At 33.8% G+C, this 12,834-nt stretch overlaps 1 protein-coding gene across 2 annotated transcripts in view; it reads right to left on the bottom strand.

Annotated features, from left to right (window-relative positions):
* The window catches only part of LOC142325631 (serine/threonine-protein kinase VRK1-like), a 161,413-nt gene that overhangs the window by 2,425 nt on the left and 146,154 nt on the right, over nt 1-12,834 (bottom strand). For both annotated transcript variants that reach the window (XM_075367630.1, XM_075367631.1), the window contains exons 6-7: nt 6,899-7,121; nt 1,750-1,926 (exon numbers count right to left, since the gene is read on the bottom strand). In XM_075367630.1, the coding sequence (XP_075223745.1) occupies nt 1,750-1,926; nt 6,899-7,121 (400 nt within the window). The remainder of the gene's footprint in view (nt 1-1,749; nt 1,927-6,898; nt 7,122-12,834) is intronic.

Raw genomic sequence — 12,834 nt, 5'->3', positions numbered from 1 at the left:
ATAATAATAATGCAACTAATTAGGTATGATAAATTAAATAAATCTTATTTACTGCAACCATCATGGTATTCTTAATTTACTGTAGAAGACAAATATTTATTAATATACAGTAAGACCTTGACTTATGCAAGGGATACATTCTGCAAATTCATCACGTAACGTGAAACTCACATAACTTGGGTTGTTCGGCTTAACCTTAAAACACTCGGTAAATACACAAAAATTGAATGTAATATACGTACAGTATAGTTACTGTGCTGTACTGTACAGTATATAATAACATGGAAAGAAAGCCTAAATGTAAGTGAAATAATCAGTCTTAAAAATATAAAACAGTAATAAAATAAAAACTTACTTTTAACTGTTAATTCTGCTAACTTGTTAACCTTAATACATACTGTACATGCTTAACAATTAGTGAAACAAATAAATGAAAGTGTCATTATGATTTAAATTAAACCAAACAAAAAATGCTATCATTAATTTATTCAACTATTCTTCTGTTAAAATCATTCACGTACGTATCCATCGCATTCACAGGCTTCAATGTTGTTAGCTTGAAGAAAGAATCAAGTCTTCTGATTTGCATGTCATTTTTCGTTAAAAATTTCATCATAATAAGCATTCACCTCCTTCATTAGCCTTGAAACCTTTTGCACCCTTTTCTTCATCAGGATCATTTTCATCAAAATACGATAAGTAACCTTCAAATTTTCAAAGGCTTTAGCCATTCCACTAATAATGTTTTTTTCTCTTGCTCGATTACCTGAGTGTTATCTTTTGTTCCTTCACTATTAAGCAACTCTAAAAGATCTTCATTAGATAATTCTTGAATGCGGGATTAGATTAGTTGATCGATGTTTTCTTGATCTACATCATCAAACTCAAATTATTTGAGTAATCCAACGATTTCATTAACTACTGGATTTTTTATACCTTGAATTGATAATTTTGTTAGAGCTACTTCAGGCCAAATTTTTTTCCAAACTCCATTTGAACAACTCTTTGTTACCTCATCCTAGGACTGTGCTATAATGCTCGCCCGCACACTGCATCTGTAACAAAGAAGCTCCTGCAGCGTTTTTGTTGGGAAGTGTTTGATCACCCACCATACAGCCTGGACTTGGCTTCATCCGATTTTCATCTCTTTGCTCACATGAAACGCTGGCTAGGAGGACAACATTTTGGCACAAACATCGAGCTGCAGACCGGCATAGAAACACGGCTGAAAGCACAGGCTGCTCCGTTCTATGACGAGGGTATTGAAAAGTTGGTACCACGCTATGAAAAATGTCTAAATCAGAGTGGCGACTATGTAGAGAAATAGCATAACTACATAAGTACTGGTTACAAATAAAAAATCTTTTATTTTCACTGTGGTTTTAATTTCATGACCGATCGAACCTTGAAAAAAAAATAACCCTAGTAAAAGCTTTTAAAGGCTTTTGACAAAAAAAATATGTTATCACAAGGAGAAAAGAAACCACATTATCAAACACCATAAATAACTTTTACTGCATTATTTTTTTAGCATTTAACACATCCGCACTCCAACTCATAACTGAGTTCAGATCATTCAAATAGCTGATCAGCAGTTACAGGCCTGCCAGTCAACTATTTATTTATTGCGACAAAATTCCACAGATTAATTTTATAGGTAAGATAATGTTTGTCGATGTAATCTTTTTTTATTATTCTACACTCGTTACTTAATTTTACTAAATAGATAATACATATTATCATTATTACCTTCAGGTACTTGTGGCATATATTTTTTTATATAATCCTGTACATTGGACATTAATTCATTCTTTTTCTGTTCCACAACAGCAACATTGGCAATTTTGTTCTCCCAAGGTAATGAACCGTTTAACCAGTGCAATAAATTGTAACCAAGTATTTCCAGATCACCTCTAAATCCAAAAACTGGAAAAAAGTACAATTTATTTATAAAATAAATAGAAAATAATATTAACAATATAGAATTAGGACTACTATAATAATTTTAAGTTTACATATTAAGGAAATCGCAAGACTGGAATTCGATTAACAAACTGAAAGAGAATTGCCTAAATATATTATTATTCTAATATTCATTCATTTTAACTGAATAAATATTAGAATAATATTCTAAAATTAAGTAAAAATAAATCTAAAAATTTATTAATATTTTAACTGAAAAATACAAACCGATAGAAAATTTTTACAAAAGTGATTATTAAAAGCAAAACTATTACAGAAGTTATAGAATTAAAAAAATAAATAAATGATAAAAATGTATAAATTACAGAAGTATATTATTATATAAATGAAAACTGACACTTTGAATACTACATTAAAACAATTTAGCAAATTTATTTAAGCATTAAAGATAAATTCAACAAGTAAGGCCACTGACATACATAGTTGTTTTAACTGAAGTGTTAATCACATTCATAATCAAGTTGCTACAGAATTCAGTTATTCTCGAATACAATAAAACAATTGCATTTAAACAACACTTACTGCAGCGAGTGTCACTTAGTGGTTTTCTAACAACTTTTTTTTTGTTTCTGATTTAAGCATCCCTCAGGCAATCAGTCCAGCAATTAAGCATCACTTGGTCACCTCAGGGTGTCGTGGCAGCAGCCTGCCCTCCCTATCTAGCCTATTGTACAGGCATCCCACTGGGATCTCTCTAGCGTCATCAGGACACACTGACTTCCTCTTCTGGAGCCCATCCCTCAGCAGGAGAGCTGCCCTTCCTATCCCTAACCTATGAAGCACCAGGTATATGTTTCACAAATCTGGTTTTTACCCCACGTGACCTGTCCTCTCGCACCTTGAGGGTCTCCATATCATCATCGGGCAGCTCCGACCCCCCACTCTTGCATGTGGGTAGACCAGAACACACTAGACATCACGCTTCATTATTTTAGTAGATACCCTCATGAAAGCAATACATCCCCTCACCACAAGACTACACAATAGTCAGCCTGCACCCCCCACACTGTACACTGACTCCTTCTTCCGCAGGATTACAGCAACCGCCTTCCATAGTTTGGCACCTCGTAACATGAAGACTACTGTGTCCTTCGCTGTGATCCATCCTAGACCTGCTCATGTCTTGATGTCATCTCATCTGGGGCACTCATAAAATATGCGCTCCATAGTTAGTATCCATTAGTCCACAATAGATTACAATTATGGAATTCCCTTCTTCGAAACCTGAAGAGATAGGATCCGAATCCTGCGTGACCAGAGGAGCTGGCAGACATATTAATCAACATCTCCGTGCTTCCTCCCCAGCCACTCCTTCAGCCTTGGAATCATCCGACGAGTCCAAGCTCCTGTATTTGCAATATCCCACCTCTCCTGCCACTCCTAAAGTAGAAGGGCTGCAAAACCAGGCTGTGGCATTCCCTCATAGACTCACTTCAACTGTAGAGCCGTCAGTTGAACCGGTGGGACATTCACCAAGACTTCCGCAGCCTCTCCTAACACCATTCTGTATGCCACAATGATTTTGATTGCGGCCCTTCACTGAAGTTAGGCTAGCCTTCCTAACAGACTTGCTTCTTTCTAACAGTTTTCTTGTGTTTTTATTATTTAGATTTATGTTTTTTTATTATATTTTCCACATCTTTTACTACTATTCGATTTTTTTTTCTTATAGTCACATCAACAACTACAGTCATTAATGACTTATTAGTGTAATGTCACTGTATTGGTAAATGTGTAGTCTTCAAAAAACTCAGGCCGATCATTCCTGCGACGTACGGTTAATTGAAACCCAACCACCAAAGAACACCAGTATTCACAATCTAGTATCAAATCCACATAAAAGCCTACCTTTGTTAGAATTTGAACCTGAGAACTCTCGACTTCAAAATCAGCTGATTTACGACGATGAGTTTACCTAGACTGACCCTGTGGGTTAATATTTCTTTTGTTTTGGCAATAAAAATAAAGAAAACAACTGAACAATTACAAATTACATATAAAATTTGAAAAAAAATAATCATGACATAATAGGTTTCTTGTTTAATGTGTCATTTCTAGTAAAGCATTTTTGAAAATAATACATGAAAAATGAAATTAGCTATTTCTTTTCTTTATGTAATTTAAAATTATGAATTTTTCTTCTGGTGGTGCACAGGTTCTCGCATGAATGTTTTCCTTTATTATATTTTCTTTTATAATCATTAATAAGTATTGAAAAGTAGCTGTTAACATGTTAATTTATAATTTTTTATCTTTCCTTATTTCAGAAAATAAGGACCTAACTCTTAGCTCATCTCACAATCTGGTTTACCTGCATTTGTCATTGTTTATCCTTTGTTCCATTTGTCCAAGAAGAATAAGTGTCCTTTGGACAAACTGTCAAAATTTTCAAATATTCTTCAATGCGCATCTATCATTGAACAATAAAATAATGGTAACAGAAGTATTTTCACTTCTGTAGTATGGCACATTTTTGTATTTTTTATCCCAAACTTGAACACTTTCCATGATGACACTGGGATTACAACACAACATTTAAACACAATTATAAATGAGAAATAATGTATTACTGCTATTAAAGAATAACTCAATACATAGAAATAAAAACAGCTGCATATGCCTAGAGCCTAAATTTAAATGTAACAGCTTTTGTTCTGATTAACAAATTTTGTTAATGACTACATTAACTGCCGGTGAAGTTTTCATCAGTGTACTTGACTTTTTCCACTGAAGAGAATTATTGTAGAATGGTTTTTTATTTCAATAAAAAATCTGAACGCTTCATCACTACAATGCAACTGAGAATTACAAAATTTAGCCAAATGTTAAAATGCTTTTCTACTTATCTCATAAAATTTATTCTTGTTGCAAAAGTACTCGATCATCAGAATCGTGATTTTTCTTGACTTAGAGGACTAAGATTTCACTTTTTGTCAATGTACCAGAATGTCATATTTAAATGTATATAGTTGTCCAGTTCAATTCAAATTATCAAAATTACTGAATATTTTTGATTTTTTAAAAAACATTAAAAATTTGATAAAGGAATAGTACCCTCCCCCAAAAAAAAAAACTATTTCAATTTTTTTTTAATCTTCTTAATTTGATTAATTTAATAAATAATTACGTAATATTTTTTTTTTAGATTTAAAAAGACTGGAAAAATATGGGTATTTTGAAAGAAATTAATTCATCATAGGTCTTCTAAAAACCATTTTATAAACTGTGGGTGTAAAACTGGTGGCCTGTAGCAGAATTCTTGTAGCTTATGATGCCCAGAAATAAAATGTTAAAATAACAAATACTTTATGAAGGGGAAATAACAAGTAGCAGTCGCACTGATAATTCTTCTGTATTGCCATTGTACTAGTCAACAACGAGTAGAATAGTAAAAGTCATAACGCTGTTATGTAATGTGCTATGATGCGCCATTAAGTTGCAAATGCAGCCTTTTTTATAACTTAATTGAAAAAGTACTTAATCTGTACTGGTCACAATCTATTGCATTTGTTATCTAGATTTTAACAAATAAAACAAATATTTACAGTTTTTTCAATTTTAACATTTTTCAACCGTAGAATTTATATAAAAAACATCGCTTTCAACATCAGTCAAGAAAATAAAACTAATATCAATAAAAAAAAAAAGAAAATTCTAAGAAAAGCGGGGCCTGAACTATTTTGTATGAAAGTGAACAGTAGAATTACATGCTTAATTTGTAAGGTATGTATTAGTGTTGCTAAAGAATACACAATTAAGTGGCATTATAACATTAACAAGGAACAGTATTCAGGTTTAAAAAATAAAAGAAGAAAGATTTAAAACAATGAAGAAATCATTTCACAGTCAGCAGCAGGTATTTGTAAAATTCATGAAAACTAATGAATCAGTAGTAAGACCAAATTATGAAATAAGTTATTTGTTAGCAAAATATTCAAAATCATTCACAAAAGGTTTTATTAATCAAGTTATGTATAATAAAAGCAGCTGAAATTGTCTGTCTAGAAAAAATGCGATATTTCATTATCAAGAAATACAAAGATAGAAAGAATTACTGAAATGGCAGATAACATCAGTACACAATTACAGGATATATCTGCAAAGCCTTGTTCATTTCAATTGTGATTGATGAAAGTACAAATATACTAGATGTTGCTCAAGTCGCAAAGTTTTCTCTTTTTGTTGACCTTTTTAAATTGAGATCAAAAAGATCCTGCTTTGATTCAACTTGAATTAAGTTGAATCAGAACGGGACCAAGATAAGATTTTGGAATCAAATTAAGATTTACAGAACGATTCAATTTTGAAAGACAAATATTGAGAAATAAGAATTCCAAAAACATATTCTTACTTAGGTGAAAAATACCTGGAAATTAAAGTTTGCTGTGCAAATTACGTGTAACTTTAGCAGCAAATACTTATGTGAGCGATTATTTTCATATATGAAGTTAAACAAACAGCATATAGTTCAAGACCTGACTGATAAACATTTTCAGACAGAATGAAAATTTAATGTTCCCAGTCTTTGAATCGTGATTTTGAAAAGCCAGTAGGGGGGTAAACACGCCTGGTTTCTGGGAAAACAAATTAATAATCTTATGTATTGAATATTAAGTTTTATATAACAACGATAATATAAAAATTATACTTACTAAATTCTAATTACTTGCATTCTATAGATCAGATAAAAATTTAAATATTAATTGCATGTGAGTTTTAATTATCCTGCTTTTGTTGTTGAATTTTGAATCAATATGTAAAATCTAAGAAAATTTTATGCATCCCACAAAAATCATACCATGATACAAAATGGCCTGTGACAGAGATGAGTTTCACACACCTGTTATAAACTATATATATAACCAAAAGAATATTCATTGAATAAAAAAGATTACAAACTACTGATAAAACATACCTCCACTATGGCCATCTCTACTTATGTACTCAATGGTGCCATTGTTAACTTTCTTTGGATCCTTTGTAAACTCTTTAGTTGACGATGGGCATTTCGCAGCTAAACCAAAGTCTATCATATAAACTGTGTTCTCTGTACCTGGCATTAATCCTAACATCATGTTAGCAGCTTTAATATCACCATGAATGTAGCCTTTACTATGTATGTATTCCAGAACATTCAACTGCATAAAAAGAAAATGAATAACAACCATAATTAAGTAAAATGAACTTCACATTTAACAAATTTTAAAAAATCTTGGTATCCTAATCATATGATATAAAGTTTGTCCAATAGTACCAACTCTTTTCATATTTAAAAAAAAAGACTTCCTAGAAAAATTATAAGTTAGAAGACATCCAAATACTCTTCTTGGGATTTCACATTATTTTTCTAGTACTCCTTCAATTTTTTAAACATCTGAAAGGTCCTTTATTTAGTCAATCAACTTTGTAGCAATCTCCTTAATCTCATCCATGGTCTGAAATCTCTCTTTCTACAGCAATCCTAGTTTTAAGCAGAGCCAAGTACGAGTAGTATTATGCGATGCATTTGTTCTATTCTGAAAGCCTGAGACTTAAAAACAATAGATGGCCGGTCATGATAAAACTGCCACTTCTGATTGCCATACATGTAACTGTTTTCTTCTTATTAAATCCTCATCTGGAAAGAACTTCTTAGTACTCTTTAATTAAGACTGACTATGAGGAGCATGTTTGTAATGGACTCAATTTTGATAAAAAATAAATAGTCAATTAATACAGTAATTAAATTCTATAGACTACGATAAGATTTCATTTTGACTACAATGAAAAAGTTATTTTTTATCAAATATCACTTCCATTAAATAAAATATACATCCAATAATAATAAGACCTTGTTTTTGACATGTGGCATGTGTGGAAAACAATGTCAAAAATGTGCATGTATTAAAAACAAATGCCATGCCTTGTTTTCAAGACCCAGCATCCACACAGTAGGAACGCTTACAATAACTTAAGTTGCAATCATACAACATGATTAGTGATTTAGTGGTGAAAGTTTGGACAGCCATGTGGAAGTTGCAAAGAAGCAGGGAGGCTGAGGTATTTGGGATGCCGTATCAAGCCGGGCCTGTACCGGAGCGGAACAGTGATAACAATGCACCGGCTCTAAATTTCATTCAGTTGCTCATCTCTCGCCTGAGGAGGCTTTACAGCCTCACGATGGATGCATGGCAGCAAGAATGGCACACCACAACTAAGGGAAGGTCCTTGTATAGATTTATACAGGATCTATGGGGATGGTATGCCTCTCCTTCATTTTTAAGGGCAACGGATGCCCAGGTGCTCTACAACCACGCGAACTTGAACACATATTTGTTTCAGTTCCACCTGGCAGCTGATGAGCTGTGCGTCTACGGGGAGGTCCGGTCAAACGAACATATGATGTTCGACTGCTCAGCTCTTGTGGGGGCCAGAACTCAGGCCACCCTGGAACTTAGAGGTCAAGGGGAAAATTGGCCACTCATAGGCGGCAAGTAAATATGGCATGAACCACATTGTCAGACCGTGTCGGTGTTCCTTGATACTGTTGCTTTGTTCAACTGGCATCAGTAGTTTATTTAAGGGAAGGACTTCTACTTCACTGCTGTGGGAAGCTACCTGAGAGTTATGGCTGGCCATCAGCCAATTAAAGCTCCAAGCGCTTTAATATTGGTGGACAGGTACTTGCTGGCATTCAGCAACCTGGGCGTGGCAGCAAATTGCTGTCTTGACAAGATAAATTTAATTTATTGAATGTCATATACATTTTAGTAGTTGATGGGGTGCGCCTACCCATTTTAGAATATATGACAAATGAGCGGTGTGACACGAAGTAAGTAGTGTGTGGCACCATGCTTAGTTCGCTCACACAATTAGGATACCTTTAGGAGCTAGTTAGGACACTGGTCGCTAATCTGATTCGAAGCTCAGTAGCCGTTTATGGCACAGACATTTGGTCTTATGCTTTAGGGCGACCGAATGGGGCGGTGGCGGGAGAAATGCCATGCAAATCAAATCAAATCAAATCATACAACATGACTGTACTAAACCAAATACAAACAACATTGTCAAACTGAGATATTTGCTTTGTTATCTTTAAAATATACATTAGGGGTAATGTTTAGGATCAGACTTTGTAACTTCTCTCCAAAATAACAATTTTAACTAAAATCAGATTGAGCTTCCACAAGGTGTACCTGGATATATCTGGAACAAATATGAGAAATTTGTCTGGTGAACTCTCGAATCTAAACAAACTTGACAGCTTCATTTATCATCAAATCACACCTCACTAGATCACATCTAGAGTTGTAAATCGGGACCTAGTCCAACCACGGGTGACTCCTTGACAGTCAACCATGATAGGTTTTTTTTGGTGGAATATACCACCAACTATACCAAACAACACCAGAGTTCAGAGAAGGTAGCATTTGGATATGAAAGGCTGCCACTTAGAAGATAACATGCGATGAAAAGCAATGGAATGCCCCAACACAACACACATGAATAAGAAAAATACAAAGTACAAAATCAAATTGAGGCAAATCACCTAATTTCCACATATAATGTAAACTCGCTCATGCAGACTGGTAAACTAAAAATAATAACTGGCCTAATGGACGAACACAAAATTCTCATCATCGGTCTGCAAAAAATAAGAAACTCTGACCAGGACGCCGTGGAATCTCAAGCAAATAGGCTCTACAAAGGTATACCTAGGAAGAGAGTGATGAAAAATGTTCCACAGTTTGGACTTTAATCTAAACTGGATTCTAGTCAGTCTCAAAATAATAAACTCCATAAGAGAATTCAGGTCACAATCCCTTTAACACTGACCCTAAAAGCATTTTAATAAAATCTAAACTATAATAAACACCCGTGCACCACTAATAATAAAAATAACTCTCCAGAAGACCGTAAAGAAACAGAAAATTTCTGGGAACTACTGAACCTGACTAAATAACATCCCCAAAAACCACGTTAAACAATTAATCAAAGACTTCAATGCTCAATTAGGCAGAGAAAGAAAATACCGTGACATCACTGGAAAATGGCCCACCCAAAAGAAACAAATATAATGGACAGAGACTCATCGAACCAGCAGAAACGACAACCTAATCTCAAAATCCAAATATTTCAAGAGGAAACCTCAAAACCTGGAAACAACCTGACTACATTAAAGAAAAATGGCAACTAGACCACGTCTTCATGGACAAACACCACCAAAGGAGATCTAAAACACAAAAGTCCTCCGAGGAGCAGACACATGCTCAGATCACAACACATTCAAAATTAAAATTAAATTTACTTCCCAAAGAAAACCCCTAAAACTAAAAGAAAAATAGCCAACAATCTTAAACAAATCACAGAAAAATTAGTTCCAATAAAATCCCGTAAAAAACATCAATGGTGGAACAGCGAATGTGACAAAACAGTGAAAAAAAGATATCAAGCAAGGCTATTTTACAAGTCCCAAAAATCAGAAACATATTCCAAAATCTAGTAAAACAAAAAAAACAAACCACCTGAAACATAAGGAGAATAAAAAGACAACACCATAAAGACACACTGAAGTCAATAGAAGAATTCAATAAAGCACAGTCAAGATAATACAAAACCTTCAAAAATCAATTCCAAAAATACAAACCACCAACTCTACTAATAAAGAATGAAAACTGGCCCATAACAATAAAGACAACGCGTTAATCCCAGCTAATTATTTTAACAAATTCCTAAATTGTGAAGAACTGACAGAACTTGTTAACTTCCAACACCATCAGAAAACATCTCAACCCTGCCACAACAAAAGAAGTCTACCAAGCACTGGATGAGATGAAGAATTATAAAGCAACAGCAGATCAAACTTTTGCACATATCTAGAAACATTCAGGAAGATTATCAAAAATCGCCCTTCATCAACAGCTTGTCAACATTATCTAAATCAAAGAACTACCAGAACACTGGACAACAGCCCTCATCCACCTGCTACACAAAAAAGGGTACAAAACAGATCCTAACAATTACTGGGAATCTCACTCCTAGAGACAAAATACAAAATTCTTTCAAGGATCATCCTGAACAGAATCGGTTCACAACTTGAGAAAGAACTAAGAGAATACCAGGGAGGTTTCAGACCCTGGACAAGCTATCTCAAATTAATAATGGATTAACAGGAAAGAAACAAAGACATGGTGACAACATTTGTAGATTTAAAGAAAGAATATGATTGCATCCACAAGATTCTCTACTAAAAATTCTAAGATACCTCACCTCGAACTACATACTAAATTAATAAACATGATAAAACTGACCTTCACAAACACTGCATCGAAGGTAAAATTCAGAGGCGAGCTCTCAGAACCATTTGAGTCAAAATAGGACTGTGCCATGGCAGTGAGATCTCACCATTACTATTCAATTGCACTCTAGAAATGATAAGGGAATGGCTCAAAAAATGGCCCCTGAAAGTAAAACAGACTGAAAAATCAAAACAAACTGTCTTTAGTTTCAACAATGACTTGACACTGCTATCAAACACATCAACAAAGCTAAATCACAGATATTAGAACTTCAAAATATTGTAAATAAAATTGGCCTCAAAATGTCATTCAAAAAAACAGAAATTATGTCCCAAAAAACCAACATGATTAAAAGAAATAAACATAAGCGGCAATAAAATCAAAATAGTAACCTACTTTAAATACCTCGGAGAAATAATAACAAACAACTTAAATGAAAAAGCTAAAGCTTAAAAATTAACCTGGTATACTTACAATAAAAAATGCCTATCAATAAATGCAAAAATACGACACTACAACACAGTTATAAAACCAGAAGCCACTTATGCAGCAGAAACATTCTTCCATCTGAACAAATAATCACACCGACAAACTTCAGAAAATCGAAAGAAGAATTGGAAAAACCTGCATCGATAAAAGGAACTAGAAAGACAAGAAGTGGTGGATTGTGCCTGACAAATCATTTACTAATTGTTAGAACCCATCACTGATACCATGCTTAAGAGAAGACTAGGATATCATGAGGAAGCAAGATTCAAGACTTCTGAAACAGATAGTTCAATACAATCTCTACTCAAAAAACTCCAAAATAGGATGCAGATGGATCAGAGATATAAGAAAAGATCTGAAGGAAATTGGCCTTCCACCAGAAGACACCACTGATAAGATATTTTAAACAAGAAAATCAAGAACAAAACCACTTGCTTCACACTCACAAGAAAAAAATTCACAACACAAGCATTTTCAGCACTAGAAAGGTTACAAAATCAGAACATATGGCCCAAATAATCTCATCGAAGTGACTTGGATAATAGACCGACTAAAGTGATTTTATGCGATCTAAAAAATAATAGCAACAAAACAAAAATTTACTTTTTAAGTAAGTTAAGGTGCTTTTAACTGCAAAAAAAATAATAAAACAATATACATTCACCTAAAACCCAGATACCAGTTCTTGACATATGAATTCTAACTTCTAAGCGATCCTGCTACCACTAGACCCCCAATTTATTTTAAAAAAAAGTAATAGAGAAAATAAATTGTGCGAGTCATCTACATTTTTAAAGATGGGAGTAGTATAAAAACGGGAATTCTAGGACAACCGTATTCAGGTGTTAATTAGTTGTCAGATATGATGGGAATTCTAGGACAAAAAACGTCTTAAAAGATAAGAAAATTGTATTAAGACGTTCGTTTCCAAGAAACGCTATATCTCGGGAACGGGTGGTGAATTTTAAAAATTCAAAGTGCTACGTCATCGTGGCGGCATGGCAAACCTTTCAGATTGGTTTTGGTTGCGCCCTGCCCCTTTTTTGGGGTTATTTTTACGAAATGTTGAATAACTCGCGAACGG

The sequence above is a fragment of the Lycorma delicatula genome, chromosome 5, assembly GCF_047948215.1.
Source record: "Lycorma delicatula isolate Av1 chromosome 5, ASM4794821v1, whole genome shotgun sequence".
Classification (NCBI taxonomy): domain Eukaryota; kingdom Metazoa; phylum Arthropoda; class Insecta; order Hemiptera; family Fulgoridae; genus Lycorma; species Lycorma delicatula.
This window is presented reverse-complemented; position numbering and strand designations above follow the sequence as displayed.